The sequence below is a fragment of the Triticum aestivum genome, chromosome 3B (assembly GCF_018294505.1).
Source record: "Triticum aestivum cultivar Chinese Spring chromosome 3B, IWGSC CS RefSeq v2.1, whole genome shotgun sequence".
Classification (NCBI taxonomy): Eukaryota; Viridiplantae; Streptophyta; class Magnoliopsida; order Poales; family Poaceae; genus Triticum; species Triticum aestivum.
The window spans coordinates 449,491,000-449,509,035 of record NC_057801.1 but is presented as its reverse complement, the minus strand read 5'-3'; the positions used below and the strand labels follow the sequence as shown (position 1 = coordinate 449,509,035).

Sequence of the window (18,036 nt, the reverse complement as noted above, 5' to 3'; positions counted from 1 at the left end):
AAACGTGTATGGAGAAACTTACTCCCTTTTTCTTCTTTTTTTTCTTTTTTGTATTAAATTCGTGAAGTTTTTTCAAAATCCATGAACTTTTTGCAAAACTAAAAGAAAACTAAAATTGATGATTTTTTTCAAATTTGTGAACTTTTTTTGAAGATCGGTCAACTTTTTTCCAAATCGATGAACTTTTTCCAAAATCAATGAACTTTTCTTGAATTTGTGATCTTTTCTTCAAAATTGATGAACCTTTTTCAAAATCAATGAACTTTTTTCAAAGCCATGATTTTTTATAATTTTTTAATGTTTCTTATCTTTTATGATTTTCTAGAATCATTGGTTTTTACAAAAGTCAACGTTTGGAGCAGGTCACGCACCAACCCGAGAGTCAAAGAAGCAAAGGCAAGAGAACAGAGCAGACATGCACGCCTTGTTGAGTAAGGCCGAGGTCGCAAGCGGGTGAGCGCCAGTGAGCACAAGGGGTGCTGGACGCATTGTACAGGAGATCTCGCCAATTAGCGTTGAATAGGAAAACCCTGCAGGGACCACATACGCTCTATGCATCAAACGATCCACCAATTACAAAAGAGCGCTCGCTATCTTTGCAGACCCAATTTGATGTGCTTGGACCGCTCGTGTGAGCGATTTTCTTATGTTCCTTTACTGCATGGATTTCCTGTTCGTTTATCCCAATCGTTTTTCTTCTTAAAAACGCAACTACGAATCTGGTTTGACAGATTGAACAATGTATATTGTTAAACTAAGACTAGAGTCATTGTCTAGGGATCTATTCAAATTTTAAGAAAATTTCATAAATATTTAAAAATGGGCAGGAATTTCAAATGTCACTAATTAAAAAAACAATGAGTATTTAAAAAAATGAACTTTTTCAAAATATTTCTATTTCATAAATAATATTCACGCATTTAGGAAAATCACAGTTTTCTAAAAAAGTAGAATTTAGGGAACTTTTTAATAATTTATAAATGTTAATGTATGTCAAAAAAGGATTAAGTTTAAAAAAGAGATTCTGAGGTCTTAGAAGATATTCAAAAAGGATTAAGTTTAACAATTTGAGGACTTTTAGAGAGTGGGATTGTATCGGAATGAACAAGGGGATTTTGCTTGCCTGGCACTTCTGAGGATAATATAGTTCTTCATCGGTGTCATCGATCTCATCGTCGGAACAACGTCTACTGAGGGGGAACAATACCGGTAAAAAGAGAAGAAGCACAGTCAATGCAATGCAACAATATGATGCATGCTATGACATGACAAAATAAGTCTGTTGGGCTAATGCATCTACAACCAGGGTGGTTTGAGCTCATTTGAACCAAAGATTCAAATGCAAACTCAAGTTATGGGTTTATAAAGTGCATTAACATGTTTTGAGCTAAACAGCAAGGTTAAGTTGTTTAAACATGCATGAAACCAGTACAGATGGATAGATTGGATTTTTCTGATCATTTTTCATAAATAACTTATTTCATTCTGAGTTACAGTTGATTTTATATGAATTTTTGAAGTTTATAACATTTTCGGGAATTTCCTGATTGTTATTAAAACCAGAAAATCATTAATTGCATCAGCACTGTGTCATGCATGCGTCAGCAGACAACTGGGTTGACCCAGGTCAAACCTGACGTGTGGGGGCCATACGTCAGCGACACAGGGCTAATCCCGTCAAACCTAGCGCTGACTGGGGTTTGACCAGGCCAGGGGCCCACTGTTAGTGTCTAATGGTGGTCCAGCTGGCGGGGGTTAGTGCTAATGACGAGGCCACGTCGGAGTTTCGCTAGCGGCGACCTAAACTGCGGCGGCAACTCGCCGGACTTGAGCTGCGGGCGACGGCTGGATGCGTGAAGGCCACCAGGAGGTAGCCCGCGCTCGACCGCGTCTAGCAGAGCGATTGGAAGGCCTCGGAGTCGCCGGAGATGACGACGGGAGCACAGAGGCGGCGGCCGGAGCTCGGACAGGGTTGGGTTCGGTGCTACGGTGTACGGGAGGAGGAGCTGGTGGTGGCTACGGGCTCCTGGTGGTGTGCTAAGCACAACGGTGAGCTTAGCTTCGAGCCACTTTGGCTCTAGCCACGACGGCGCCATGGCCGGTGGCGGGGAGCTTTCGGGTGCGGTGAAAACGGCGGCTACGGAGGCCAAACGAGCACGGGAGCTAGGGGGGAGGAAGAGGAGCTCACAGCGGGGTCGGAGAGGGGGTCAGCGAGCTCGGGGAGGCCCTGTGGACGACGAATCGGCGGCGACAATCTCCGGTGCCCGATGGTGGAGACGACGATGCTGGCGACGTTCCAGGGCTTCCGGGCTTGCCTCCATTGGCTTGGAGCTCCAGGGCGATGTGGCGGAGCCGATGGCCACCGCGGGTAGGCGAGGCAGTGGCGCTGGGGACAGCAGCGGCGAGCGACGGCGATGGGGGCGCTCAGGTCGGGCGAGAGGGTGAGGGAGAGGACGAACAGAGGGGGGAAGCGAATGTGAAGGCTCTAGGGTCCGTGTGGCGCACCTAGTGACGTCCAGGAGCAATCGGCAAGCATGAGGTGGCCGGCGCGTGCGCGCGCGCATCGAGCACACGCCCTCCTACCTACTGGCAGGAGGTTGAAGACGGTGGCGGCTGCGGTGGGCTGGGCCGCACAGTGCTGGACCAACACAGGAGCTGGGCTGGCTCTGGTGGGCTGGCTCTAGTGGGCTGCACAGGTAAGCACTTCTCTCTCTCTCTCATTTGTTTCTGTTTTTTTATTTTGTTTCTCTGTTTTGGTTTAATAATAATGCTAAACCATTTCATAAAATCCTGGAAATAATTATGGGTGCTTTCTGAATTATTCCAGTGACCCTTAACAATTTCCAGCATTTTTGGAGCATCTAAAATATATATAGCATTTAAATAGCCCCAAATCAAATATGTTTGGATTAATTCAAAGTCCAAATATGTCCTGCAAAAATGTGAACCATTTTTGGTAGATGCTTCCACCTTGATCCAGAAACGATGAACAATTTTAAAGGGCATTTTGAAATCATTGAAAAATATTTTGGTTGAACCTATTTGAATTCCTTTTGATGCTAGGGTTTGAACATCCCCATTTCAAATTTCCATGAAAGTTAAACATGATGCAAGCAAGATGCAAACACTAGGCAGCACCAGAAGCTAGGGATGTGACAACTCACCCCCACTAAACAAGAATCTCGTCCCGGGATTCAAGCGTAGGGTAGGATGAAGGGGGAACGCAAACTAACATAATCTTCACGATCCAGGTGGCACTTCATAAGAACGTTGAATCGATCACCATCATTGTCTCAATGTCTTGCCCCGAGAACTCCAACTAACACGACAATGAGAGGAAAAGGAAAACTCTAGAGGGGTCGATCTTTTCGAAGGTCGAACAACTCAGGATCAACTCACGGAGTAAGACATTGAAACATCTCTCGAGCTGAGACACAAAGCACACATCTAGAGGGATGGAGTGGAACAGATGACGAGGGTTCACTAGGTAGACAACAATTCCACACCTAAGAGGGTGGTGAACGGTTGTCAACGTAGCGAGGAGTTGAGTTGCCATGATACCACAACGAGACACCTTATGGATGGTGACTCATAGATATATCCCCTTAGGTGGCAAAAAGAATTACCTTTGTTTTAGAGATCATTAAAACTCTTTATACCAGCCTAAGGCAATTCTCGAGCGATCATTTGGAGCGGTTCGGTAGAATGGCATACCCAGATTAAATGGATGATGTTGGTTACCTTGTTGAAAACAACACAAGGGATGATTTTAGTAACTGGGGAGAAGCTCAACAGTAGAGAGTAAGTCCACTGTTTGAAAAGTTATAGCATAACTGAGGAAGCTGAGAGCAATCCCAGTTAGTGCCAATGATAACACCTAGCGCTTGTGCATGCCTTCAAGAACTTGAGCATTTCCATATTCATCAAGGTTTTACCAATATCCGTGTCAAGGATCCTGGCAACACAACTTACTACCATGATGAATGGTGATGGAGGATGCAGATGCAAAGGAAGATAACACCTTCTCAAATTTCACCTTAGCGAGGCCAAGGGATCAAAATCCGGATGATCGATCAAGAGACATTTAGCACTCCGCTTCTAATGTTCTCCTTGATGTGCTAGCACAACCCATTTATAGATATGGTTTGATAACTAGAACATCAAGTAAAAGGTCGGACTTCGGGAGCACAAGAATCCATAAGGAGTAACTTATTGGAGTAAATCCTACGAAATCCTTATGGGGAGGTGGCCAACTTCCTCAATCAAGATACTACAACAACAAGTCTTCCGGCTAGGTGTGTTGTCCACGACATCCACTTTACCGGGTTACAGAGAGACCATTATTATAGTTCTTGGGAAACGTTCCAACCATCATATCTGCCTGAGATTCAGATCTGCTTGGTGTCAGAATAATCCAGACTCATCGAGTCTAGGAAGAAAAAATGAAAGTTTGCAACACAAATCGACGAGATGATGTTGCGAGATTCTCGGGAAATGAACTACGATAGCAAGCTCCAAAACATGAGCTGGTTCTGCTACACACGTGTGAACACGCTGTCCCAGACAAACATGATCACATGGTAGTCTTACAAAAAAAATACCGAGTACTGGTAGGGAACCATCATCGGAGATATCAAAGTCTTGTGCATTACCATGGATTAGCACTTAACTCCTTTTCCTTGAACAAGTCAATCAGTGGCTTAGTGTGCTACATAGTTCATATGGGATGAAGATGATCAGTCTAACAGACCACAGAATACTTTGCATGTGCATGACTAACTTGAGATGATTCCAAAGGAGGTAAAACAAGCCTTCTCAAATTCATGGCGGCAACTTGCATCAAGTGCACATGAATTAGAGGGACTCACTTCTTTCGTCCAAACATATACTAGCTGGATGTTTAACATGAATCATGGGGAAGGTAAAAATGTTGTCGATGGGCTCAACAACATGTCATCCAGATTTCCATGAAGATGGAATTCCATAATTATGTGAACACAGTGATAGCATTGGTCAGACCAAAAGATATAATGGAGCATGCTCGAGAAAAAACCACGAGTAGGACAACATTACGAATATTGTTGGTTCTGATTTGATCTGAGAATAGCCCACACTCAAATCAAAAGATTGGATAAGGTGATAGGTCCATTAACTGATCATAGGGACCAATCGGTGAAGATATCATCTTTCTTCAACACACACACACACACACACAAAGATATCCCTTTGGAATGAGCTAAGTCGGACAAGCTTTCATCTTCCAACTCTCCAAGTTGTTGTTTAGCTTAACCAACTAGCTTAGGGTATCCAACACAGATTCTTGGAGAAAGGGTGGTTTACAAGAAACCAACTTGATCACGAACTCAACATAGCGGTTAGGTGACAACCTGGTAACACTTCCAAGAAGATATTCGGAAAATCACGAACCACCGATATGTTACTAAGATCGAGAATGATCTTGCTTTTCAGGGCAAGATGATATGATCAAATGAGCGAGGATTTGACAAAATCCTAACTCATCAATCGAAGAGTGCACCAGGAAATAAGGACTAGGTTGCACCATTAATCTTAGAATGGTAATTCAAGAATGAACACGCTAAGAATGAAATTGTTGTCCATTAACTGCCGAGCAACGAGGTTGCTAGGAGTATTGATTTCACACATCATAGTTCACTTGTCGGTATTCCGGTTACAACAACACGGGGACCAAGGGATGAATAATGATGGCGAGAAGTATTACCACAATAAGAATTCATAAGAGAAGGTGCAATTCTCATGACATTCCTGACAGAAAGTGGGTAATACTTCAGGGTAGAACAGACCAAAAGCTTGATTGCATTTGATCTGCGGAATACAGCTACTTTGACCCAATCCTAGAAATGGATGAGGTACTGGAGTTTGTTTCTCCTAGTCATTCTGAACTAGAATGGCTTGACGGACCAAAGAATGATAGGCACTGATGAACGAATGCACACATACTCTTGACTATCAATTGATAGGCGAAGGTCAGAAGACAACTAAAGAGGGACAACTCAAAGGAACATATGCCTTTCTGAGTTGTGGATGCATGGATTAGTATGCCGAACAAATTCAGCATATTTCTTCTGGATAATCCATGCAGGGAGCTAGGATTGGCAGAGTCACAATATAGAATGGGGAACTCATCGAGAGCACTATTGTTGTGATCTTTTGGTTCAACGAGGAACTTCTGCCAAGGATGGTTCATGGCATTTGGAAGAATGATATACCACGAACCTCGAGGACTAATACAAAGGTTACTAATATCCTAAAGGAACTAGCAAACACTAACAACAAGAAGTAAGTAGAGAAATCTCGTGTTCAAAACCCAGTAATAGAATACCTACTACTAAGTGGCATCACGGGATGCTTCCGAGAATAATGGCCAGAATCATCACACTGGAAACACAACACATGGCTAGCTTGCTAGGTGATCCCCTAAGACACCTAGGGTCATAATAATAGCTCCAACACAAATGCCGAGGCAATGAAGTACCTCAACACACTAGTTAGTGTGGTTGATCTCACACAAAGGAACTTCAGATCGATAAGGAGGAATTTGCAAATGCATCAGACTGTTTAGAAACCTGGGATGACTCGGATAGCATAACGGTTGTAAATGCTCAAAAAGATTTGAGACATTCTGCAAAATGGTGGCATCGCCACTCAAAAGCACAATATCAAGGTTTCGAGATCAACAGTTAACATACGGAAGTAGTAGGAAATGAACCGAGGCTTAAGTCCAACAATTCTATAAATCTACGGATTAGTAACACGTGATCCTGATAGAAAGAAGAGAAAGCCTAGTTCCTTAACCCCGTAGGAAAAATAAGATGACTCGGATCAGAGGGCATGAGGTATAAGGAGTAAAAAGAGCCTTACGTTCCATCCCACAATCAATTCCCTTATATAACTAAAGAATTTCTAGACTCAATTTCGACCAGTTTGGCTTGGTAATCCTACAGGCAGTCAAGCTCTGATACCAAAGCTGTCAGGACCCTGACTCAGTGCCACATCGATCTAGCATGTAACACCTCATATCACTTTGCGGCCTCACGCACGGTATTCCCACGGGTGTCGCCTTACCAGGCCCGGGACCGTTTACGCCTTTTGGCACACGTATATGATAATGTCGCTAGCATCCATATGACAAGGAGCCCGGGCTGACATGGCTAGTCATGAACCCAAAGTGGCACTAACTTACAGGGACAGGCATACATGACCCAGCAACGAATGTGTCGGTCATCAGCGAGTGAATCCGGACTGTAGCAGCTGGGCTAGCAGGACTCCGGTAAACCGGGCTGTAGCAGGCTAACAGGACTCTGGTGGACACCGTGTGACATTTCCCCGAAGGGACAGACACAAGAACGAAGAAGGACACATGCCGGCCGGCCTAAGTGTTTCGGAGCAGTAGCAAGCTACCAGGGCTCAGTGGAAGCACTAGGAGACATTTCCCGGTAAGAGAGGCTACCAAGGATAAACAGCTAGATAGTCAGATCCCACACATACCAAGCATTTCAGTAACATACACACAATATGCTCGATATGTGCAAATACAACATGGCATCACAACATGACTCTACAACTCAAGTATTTATTCAATAGGTTCTGAGGAGCGAGATATTACAAACATGGGTCTCTCGACCTAGCATTCAGAGCATACAATCAAGCACAAGCAGAAGCTTAATATGTCTGGGTACAGACATCTACAAATGAAAAGGGGCTGAGAAGCCTATCTATCTACCAGATCCTGTCGAGGGCACAAGATCGTAGCTGAGGTAACAAGCTAAACATCGAAGTCCACGTGGAACTACTAGCGAGACTGAAGTCTCTCTGGCAAAACATAAATTAAGCAACGTGAGTACAAATGTACCCAGCAAGACTTACGTCAGAACTAACTACATATGCACCATTATCAACAAAGGGGTGGTGGGGTTTAACTGCAGCAAGCCAACTTTGACTCGGTGGCTGTCCTGAACTACGACTGCAAGTAACTCTTTTGGGGTGGCGCACATGAGTCCACATATTCACCATATCAATACACCACTATGGATCCGCTCCCGTCTCCCTACGAGAATGCCATCCATAGCACTCACGCTTATCTTGCATATTTTAGAGTATCCACTTTCACTTGTCTATGAACTGTACAGGCAACCCAGAAGTCCTTTACCGCCGACACAGCTATTCGAATAGATAATGTTAACCCTGCAGGGGTGTACTTCTTCACACACGCTCTCTCCACTTATCGCCGTTTACACGACATGTACTCGGCAACCTTCAAGCGGAAGCCCAGCGAGGGTGTCGGCCACGACCTGACTAACCACACAAGTCTCTCATCCAGGTTTATCGCCTATTCGGGTTCCATCTGCAAGGAGATCCGGTCGGGGTGTCGCTCACGGCCCCAAACGATGTGAGCAGGGTTCCCAAGCCCACCATCCGGGTGCCACTTGGTACACCGTGCCACTATGCCTAGTCTGTCCCAAGCCCACCTGTACCGAGTGCCACTTGGTAGACCACTAACACTACCTACAAACACCAGAAACTATTTGCAACTCCTGGACAGAGATCAAGCTAATTAATAAGTCGAGAGGGGTCGAGTTTCCGGAACCCAATGTGTGGTAGTAACTGTTCATGGATCACAAACATAGAACTCAGTTCCTGAGGACAGTTTCAATGAGACAACCCGCCATGTACTCCTACATGGCCTCTCACCACTACCTTTACCAAATCATGTTCACACACTTAGCTCACACATAGTAGGACATGTTCACACACCTCCGATTCATCCCCGATGAATCAGACCTGACTCAACTCTAAGCAGTAGCAGGCATGATAAACAAGCATGAATGAGTAGGCACATCAGGGCTCAAACAACTCCTACTCATGCTAGTGGGTTTTATCTATTTACTGTGGCAATGACAGGTCATGCAGAGGAAAGGGGTTCAACTACCGCAACATGAAACAGTTGAATTGTTGTTGTCCTAATGCAGTAAAAGAGAGCAGGAGCGAGAGAGTGGGATTGTATCGGAATGAACAAGGGGATTTTGCTTGCCTGGCACTTCTGAAGATAATATAGTTCTTCATCGGTGTCATCGATCTCATTGTTGGAACAACGTCTACTGAGGGGGAACAATACCGGTAAAAAGAGAAGAAGCACAGTCAATGCAATGCAACAATATGATGCATGATATGACATGGCAAAATGAGTGTGTTGGGCTAATGCATCTACAACCAGGGAGGTTTGAGCTCATTTGAACCAAAGATTCGAATGTAAACTCAAGTTATGGGTTTATAAAGTGCATTAACATGTTTTGAGCTAAACAGCAAGGTTAAGTTGTTTAAACATGCATGAAACCAGTACATATGGATAGATTGGATTTTTCTGATCATTTTTCATATATAACTTATTTCATTCTGAGTTACGGTTGATTTTATATGAATTTTTGAAGTTTATAACATTTTCTAGAATTTCCTGATTATTATTAAAACCAGAAAATCATTGATTGCGTCAGCACTGTGTCATGCATGTGTCAGCAATCAACTGGGTTGACCCAGGTCAAACCTGACGTGTGGGGGCCACAGGTCAGCGACACAGGGCTAATCCCGGTCAAACCCAGCGCTGACTGGGGTTTGACCAGGCTAGGGGCCCATTGTTAGCGTCTAATGGTGGTCCAGCTGGCTAGGGTTAGTGCTAATGACGAGGCCACGTTGGCTCTCAACGGAGTTTCACCGGCGGCGACCTAAACTGAGGCGGCAACTCGCCGGACTTGAGCTGCGAGCGACGGCTGGATGCGCGAAGGCCACCAGGAGGTAGCCCGCGCTCGACCGCGTCTAGCAAAGCGATCGGAAGGCCTCGGAGTCGACGGAGATGACGACGGCAAGCACAGAGGCGGCGGCCGGAGCTCGAACGGGGTTGGGTTCGGTGCTACGGTGCACGGGAGGAGGAGCTGGTGGTGGCTACGAGCTCCTGGTGGTGCGCTGAGCACAACGGTGAGCTTGGCTTCGAGCCACTTTGGCTCTAGCCACGACGGCGCCATGGCCGGCGGCGGGGAGCTTTCGGATGCGGTGAAAACGGCGGCTATGGAGGCCAAAAGAGCACGGGAGCTAGGGGAGAGGAAGATGAGCTCATGGCGGGGTCGAAGAGGGGGTCAGCGAGCTCGGGGAGGCCCTGTGGACGACGAATCGGCGGCGACGATCTCCGGTGCCCGACGGTGAAGGCGATGATGCTGGCGATGTTCCAGGGCTTCCGGGCTTGCCTCCGTTGGCTTGGAGCTCCAGGGCGATGTGGCGGAGCCGATGTCCACAGCGGGGAGGCGATGCAATGGCGCTGGGGACGGCAGCGGCGAGCGGCGGTGATGGGGGCGCTCAGGTCGGGGGAGAGGGCGAGGGAGAGGACGAACAGAGGGGGAAGCGAACGTGAAGGCTCTGGGGTCCGCGTGGCGCACCTAGCGATGTCCAGGAGCAAGCAGCAAGCATGAGGTGGCCGGCGCATGCGCGCGCGTCGAGCACACGCCCTCCTGCCTACTGGCAGGAGGTTGAAGATGGTGGCGGCTTCGGTGGGTTGGGCCGCACAATGCTGGACCAGCACAAGAGCTGGGCTGGCTTTGGTGGGCTCGCTCTAGTGGGCTGCACAGGTAAGCACTTCTCTCTCTCTCTCTCATTTGTTTCTGTTTTTTTATTTTGTTTCTCTGTTTTGGTTTAATAATAATGCTAAACCATTTCATAAAATCCTGGAAATAATTATGGGTGCTTTCTGAATTATTCCAGTGACCCTTAATAATTTCCAACATTTTTGGAGCATCTAAAATATATATAGCATTTAAATAGCCCCAAATCAAATATGTTTGGATTAATTCAAAGTCCAAATATGTCCTGCAAAAATGTAAACCATTTTTGGTAGATGCTTCCACCTTGATCCAGAAATGATGAACATTTTTAAAGGGCATTTTGAAATCATTGAAAAATATTTTGGTTGAACCTATTTGAATTCCTTTTGATGCTAGGGTTTGAACATCCCCATTTCAAATTTCCATGAAAGTTAAACATGATGCAAGCAAGATGCAAACACTAGGCAGCACCAGAAGCTAGGGATGTGACACGCTGACGGTAATGTTACTGTCTATAAAGCTCGACTTGTTGCAAAGGGTTTTTGACAAGTTCAAGGAATTGACTACGATGAGACTTTCTCACCCGTAGCGATGCTAAAGTCTGTCTGAATCATGTTAGCAACTGCTGCATTTTATGATTATGAAATTTGGCAAATGGATGTCAAAACTGCATTCCTTAATGGATTTCTTAAAGAAGAGTTGTATATGATGCAACCAAAAGGTTTTGTCGATCCTAAAGGTGCTAACAAAGTGTGCAAGCTCCAGTGATCCATTTTATGGACTGGTGCAAGCATCTCGGAGTTGGAATATATGCTTTGATAAGGTGATCAAAGCATATGGTTTATACAGAATTTTGGACAAGCTTGTATTTGCAAGAAAGTGAGTGGGAACTCTATAGAATTTCTAATATTATATGTGGATGACATATTGTTGATTGGAAATGATTTACAATTTCTGAATAACATAAAAGGATACTTGAATAAGAGTTTTTCAATGAAAGACCTCAGTGAAGCTACTTATATATTGGGCATCAAGATCTATAGAGATAGATCAAGACGCTTGATAGGACTTTCACAAAGCACATACCTTGATAAAGTTTTGAGGAAGTTCAAAATGGACCAGTCAAAGAAAGTGTTCTTGCCTATGTTACAAGGTGTGAAGTTGAATCATACTCAATGCTCGACCACTCCAGATGATAGAGAGAAAATGAAAGTCATTCCCTATGCTTCACCATAGGTTCTATCATGTATGCTATGCTGTGTACCAGACCTGATGGGTGCCTTGCTATAAGTTTAGGAGGGAGGTACCAAAGTAATCCATGAGTGGATCACTGGATAGCGGTCAAGAACATCCTAAAGTACATGAAAAGGACTAGGGATAGGTTTCTCGTTTATGGAGGTGACAAAGAGCTTGTCGTAAGTGGTTACGTCGATGCTAGTTTTGACACTGATCCGGATGACTCTAAGTCATAATCCTGATAAGTATTTTTATTGAATGGTAGAGCTGTCAGTTGGTGCAGTTCCAAGTAGAGCATCATGGCGGGGTCTACGTGCGAAGCGGAGTACATAGCTGCTTCGGAAGTAGCAAATGAAGAAGTCTGGATGAAGGAGTTCATATCCGATCTAGGTGTAATACCTAGTGCATCGGGTCCAATGAAAATCCTTTGTGACAATACTGTAGCAATTGCCTTGGCGAAGGAATCCAGTTTTCAAAAAAAGACCAAACACATCAAGAGACGCTTCAACTCCATCCGAGATTTGGTCAAGGAGGGAGAAATAGAGATTTGCAAAATACATAAAGTTCTGAATGTTGCAGACCCGTTGACTAAGCCTCTTCCACGAGCAAAACATGATCAGCACCAAGACTCCATGGGTGTTAGATTCATTACAATGTAATCTAGATTATTGACTCTAGTACAGGTGGGAGACTGAAGGGAATATGCCCTAGAGGCAATAATAAAGTTGTCATTTTATATTTCCTTATTCATGATAAATGTTTATTATTCATGCTAGAATTGTATTAACCGGAAACTTGATACATGTGTGAATACATGGACAAAACTATGTGTCCCTAGTATGCCTCTACTAGACTAGCTCGTTGATCAAAGATGGTTAAGTTTCCTAGCCATGGACATGAGTTGTCATTTGATAAATGGGATCACATCATTAGTGGAATGATGTGATGGACAAGACCCATGCGTTAGCTTAGCATAATGATCGTTTAGTTTTATTGCTACTGCTATCTTCGTGTCAAATATATATTCCTCCGACTAAGAGATTATGCAACTCCCGAACATTGGAGGAATGCCTTGTGTGCTATCAAACATCACAACGTCACTGAGTGATTATAAATATGCTCTACAGGTATCTCCAAAGGTGTTTGTTGGGTTGGCACAGACCGAGATTAGGATTTGTCACTCCGAGTATCGGAGAGGTATCTCTAGGCCCTCTCGGTAATGCACATCATATGAAGCCTTGCAAGCAATGTGACTAATGAGTTAGTTACAGGAAGATGCACTACGAAACGAGTAAAGATACTTGCCGGTAACGATATTGAACTAGGTATGAAGATATCGACGACCGAATCTCGGGCAAGTAACATACCGATGACAAAGGGAAATAACATATGTTGACATTGCGGTTCGACCGATAAAGATCTTCTAAGAATATGTGGGAACCAATATGAGCATCCAGGTTCCGCTATTGGTTATTGACCGGAGAGGTGTCTCAGTCATGTCTAGATAGTTCTCAAACCTGTAGGGTCCGCACGCTTAACATTCAATGACAATATGTATTATATGAGTTATGCGTTTTGGTGATCAAAGATTGTTTGGAGTGTCGAATGAGATCACGGACATGACGTGGAGTCTCGAAATGGTCGAGAGGTAAAGATTGATATATTGGATGATAGTATTCGGACACCGGAATGGTTTCAGAAAGGTCCGGGTATTTTTTGTTGTACCGGGAGGTTACCAGAACACCCTGGGTAATTGTTGGGCCAACATGGGCCATAGGGGAGAGGGGAGTCAGCCCACAAGGGTGGTCGCGCCTCCGTCCCATGGGGAGTCCGAATTGGACTAGGGGAGGAGGCGCGCCTCCCTTTCCTTCTCCTCTTCCCTCTCCCTTCGCCTTCCCCCCCTCTATGAGAAGGAAAAAATGGGGGGGGGGCACTACTAGGAAAAAGCTTATAGACAGAGCAATAGCTGCAACGTGGGAATGGAAGCCGCGCTACTACTATTTAGTAGTAGCGCGGGTAAAAGCAGTGCGCTACTACTAAAAAATAATAGTAGCGCGGGTCTACCGTTTCCATGCTACTACTAAATATCCCCATGACAGCTTATAGTAGCAGCGAGGGGTATAAAAGCCGCGCTACTGCTATTTTCTAGTAGTAGCGCGTGCTGCAATTCCCACGCTACTACTATAAATTGACCGAATCAGCTAATGTACCCCACTTTAGCAGCAGTGAAGCACCCGTGGCCCGCGCTACAACTAGTGGCAACGCACCGCAACCTTATCTCCCCTGTCCCTTGCCCCTCCCCCTCCCCCAACCAATCTTGCCCACACCACAGATGCATCCTCCGCCCCCAAACGATGGCGACAAGGACGCCGGCAACCCGCGTCTCCTTCCACCTCCCCCAGCTCGTCTTCTCACCGGCCGCTTTGGAGGAGCCTCCTTTTGTGCGCCATCGTGGCCGGGCTGCGGTGACCACTAGAGGTCCGCCGCCGGCAGGAGGTCCCTCCTTCTCCACTACGAGGCACCAGCAGAGGAGGACGACTCCTCCTTCCATCCCTAGCCGCGGCGTCCAACCTCTAACGCTGCTTGAAACCCTATCCCGAATCCGGCAGAGGCGCAGCAGCACGGGATCCCCTCCAAAAGTAGCATCTTCTTCTTCCTCTGGTTCTTCTTCTTCTTCCCCGGGTCTGATGCGTGTGTGTGTTCGCGTGGTTGTGTGCAGGCAGCTGAAGGAAGGGGCGGGCCATGGAGAAGCTGCTAGGTGTGGGCCTGAAGCCATGGATGGATAGCGTACGGCGAGGAGGCACTGAACAGAGCGGCGGGCAAGGACGAAGTGAAGCTGCGCGCACCATCGTCATATCCCTCCTCCACCTGCTGTTACTAGAAGCAAGTGTAGTACCATCTCATCTCATCCACGAGGTGAGCTCCCGTCCGCGTGCCCGCGAGCTGCTTGTGTTTATGCCCATATCGTTTTCTGTTCACGACACCCCCATGGCTGCCTACAGCCTCTGCCCACCTACAATTCTCATTGTTTATTTAGTGCTCACTAACCCACATTGAACGATCCCAGTCGATGAATGAATGCATCTGGTCCAGCAAGAGGGGAGGGCAGAGCAGAGTAGGGCATACAATGTGTTTCTTTCCCATATACTTTTTCCTGCTTCAAGTACTAGCATAAGTATGATCATCATTAGAGGCTAATCTCCTTTTTGCCGGGTCATTGGATGCTAATCATAGTTTAAGACGTTGGTCGGTCAAGTCAAGCAAAACTAGTACGTATGTAGTGACATGTGATTCATCGGTCAAGTCAAGCAAGACACAGCTACACTCACTCTAAGTGACTCTGCTCTCCCCGTCCGGCCCTCGCATCCGCCACCTGCTGCTCAGCCTCGCCGGCCGACAACACAGAGTTTCGTCCTGCACTATATTTCTTGCTCAATTGTTGTTAGTGCTTAGGTTGTACTAGTAGCAGCAGCACAAGTACAAGAAGGGTTTCAGATTTCTCACTTGTGCAAAGAATAAGTTCAGTCAATCTAATATACATACTTACACTGTAAATCCCTATGTACTTCCAGTGAATTCCCTTTGTAATGGTAGTGTTTGCAATGTAAAATTGCATTGTAAGATAGACTAATAAAAGACTGAAACTACAGTCCAAATAATTGTTACTTAACTGAAAATATGTAGACTGAAATTATGCACTGTAATTTAATGTGCATTTTTGTCCAGTAATGTGTATTCCTCTCTTTTTGTTTGCCTGAATTTAAAGTGGTTTTGGACTGTAATTTTCAGTAATGTGTCACTTCTAGTTTACCTGAATATTTTTGTATTCTTATCAGTTTTGTGCCCCATTCTAAAGAAGTTCAGTAAATGTGTACGTCCCATTCTATAAATACAATATTTTACAAACCATTTAGATACAACAACCTGATCTTTGTTTTCTTTTTCACAAGAGCTATTTTTGGCTTACATGAAGGGATGCATGCTCTTCATCTTGCAGGTATGACTCATCCTTGCATTCTTACTTCGCCTTTGTTTCCTGCAGCTTCTTGATTCTGAAATTTTAAGATAAATTGTAAGTACTCAGTATCATGTTCTTAAGCAAAGCTACTGTTTTTTGCTTGAATTACAGTGTTTTGTCTGACCTATGTATAGTGTCAATAAAATCTAAATTTCAAGATGGAGATACATTTTTTGTTGGCATCTTACATCACAGTAATTTACAACCAAGATAGGTTTACAATGTCTTTTTGATAGCAACTATAATGCATAGCTTCAGATTTTGTCGAACACACATGTATTTGTATGCATGACAGATACTGGGGTCAAATAGAATAACAAGTAAATCATTCATTTTGTCTTCATATTTACTTGAAGGACTGCATGTTCTTCATCTTTGTATGCCCCATGTATTTGCTTGTAAGCTTCAGTAGTGTTATCTATCTAGTCTGATTTATATACTCCTGGTAATTCTTTCATCTAGGATGCTTATGTCGTCTCAAAACTGTCAACCTGACTCATAGAATGATCTTTTTATTTAGGATTCATGGTTATTTTTTCTTTTTCTCGTTATTATGCATTACTAAGAGTTCATTGTATTAAGATTCCTTACAACTTTAGGCACCTGAGCTATTTACACAAGGAGGGGACCCAGCCTTCTTCACGGCTCGCGGCAGTGTCTCCCATTTATTCGTTCGTGCGACAAGGAGGGGACTCGCCCTTCTTCACGTCTCGTGCAACAAGGACCAGCCTCTGGCTATACTATTGATTCGTGTGCATGTGCTAAAAAGTAAGAAAATACCCTACTGGATTTGGACGTTGACAAGCATTAACAAGTTTTCACTTTCCCGACGTGGCCACAGGGGTGATCGACGCGGACTACCGCAGCCTTGTGGGCGTCGTGCTCTTCAACCACTCGGAGGTGGACTTCACCGTGAAGCCCGACGACCGCGTCGCACAGATGATCGTCCAGGTGATCGTAACGCCGGAGGTCGCCGAGGTGGAGGACCTTGATACCATCATTTGGGGGGAGAAAGGATTGGGGTCCACCAGCATCTGAACTCCGAGCCTTGGTAGATACATATAGAGAAGTGGTATGTTTAGGCTACTGGTGGAACACTAGGAAAGGTACCCACCTTTGGTTGTGTGCGTTTATTGTTAAATGGAATCACGTGATCTCTTGCAGTTGAGATGTTCAATGTTGCATCCATGAATAGTGCAAGTGTCAAGATGGTCCTGTGACCTTAATTTATTTTGCACTCGAGGTGTCTCTCATCTTCATCCATGAATGCTGCATCTAATTTTTAGTTTTTTTAATTCTTAATTTGTTAGTAGTTGCGTGGGGGGAAATGTGCGCTACTAGTATTTAAGATACTAGTAGCGTTATAATAGATGCGCTACTACTATTCTGTTATTAGTAGCGCGGGTTTCAAATAGTAGTAGCATGGGTGGCATCCGCGCTACTACTAACTTTTTAGTAGTAGCGCGGGTTGCACCCACACTACTACTAACTTTTAGCTGTAGCGCGATACTAGTAGCCAACTTACCCGCGCTGCTAGTAGCCTTTTCCCTAGTAGTGAGGGCGAATCCTACTATGACTGGTAGTCCTAGTAGGACTCCCCCTCCTTTGCGTGCCCCTTGTGGCCAGCCTCCTCCCCTCCTCCTTTATATATGGGGGCAGGGGGCACCCCAAGGCACATCAATTGTCTTAGCCGTGTGCGGTGCCCCTCTCCACCGTTTACTCCTCCAATCATATTGTCGTAGTGCTTAGGCGAAGCCCTGCACGGATCACTTCACCAACACCGTCATCACGCCATCGTGCTAACGGAACTCATCGACTCATTCATGCCTCTACTGGATCAAGAGTTCGAGGGATGTCATCGAGCTGAACGTGTGCAGAACTCGGAGGTGCCGTACGTTCGGTACTTGATCGGTTGATTTCAGAAGACGTTTGACTACATCAACCACCTTAAGTTAACTCTTTCGCTTTCGGTCTATGAGGGTACATGGACACACTCTCCCCTCTCGTTGCTATACATCTTCTAGATAGATCTTGCGTGAGTGTAGGAATTTTTTGAAATTGCATGCTACATTTCCCAACAGGATCCAATCCATCCTCCTCTTGTGCATGACAATCATGGGGGAGATGATGACACTAAAGACAGTGGAGATGCAACTG

General features: G+C 45.1%; 1 protein-coding gene across 5 annotated transcripts; it reads left to right on the top strand.

Moving 5' to 3' along the window:
• Nucleotides 1–14,112: 14,112 nt before the first annotated feature.
• On the top strand, nucleotides 14,113–17,116 carry LOC123070297 (deoxyuridine 5'-triphosphate nucleotidohydrolase). Of its 5 annotated transcripts, XR_006433592.1 has the most exons (5): nucleotides 14,132–14,500; nucleotides 14,581–14,777; nucleotides 15,812–15,858; nucleotides 16,479–16,647; nucleotides 16,721–17,116. XR_006433592.1 is itself a non-coding variant. In XM_044493434.1 (4 exons), the coding sequence occupies exons 1-4, from the start codon at nucleotides 14,604–14,606 to the stop codon at nucleotides 16,915–16,917; spliced, it is 585 nt and encodes a 194-aa protein (XP_044349369.1). In that variant the 5' UTR covers nucleotides 14,120–14,603; the 3' UTR covers nucleotides 16,918–17,116. The 5 variants fall into 5 exon arrangements, 2 of the variants coding, with proteins under 2 accessions (XP_044349368.1, XP_044349369.1); XR_006433594.1 differs by having other exon boundaries at nucleotides 14,113–14,777; nucleotides 15,812–15,933; XM_044493434.1 differs by having other exon boundaries at nucleotides 14,120–14,777; nucleotides 15,814–15,858.
• Nucleotides 17,117–18,036: the final 920 nt, after the last annotated feature.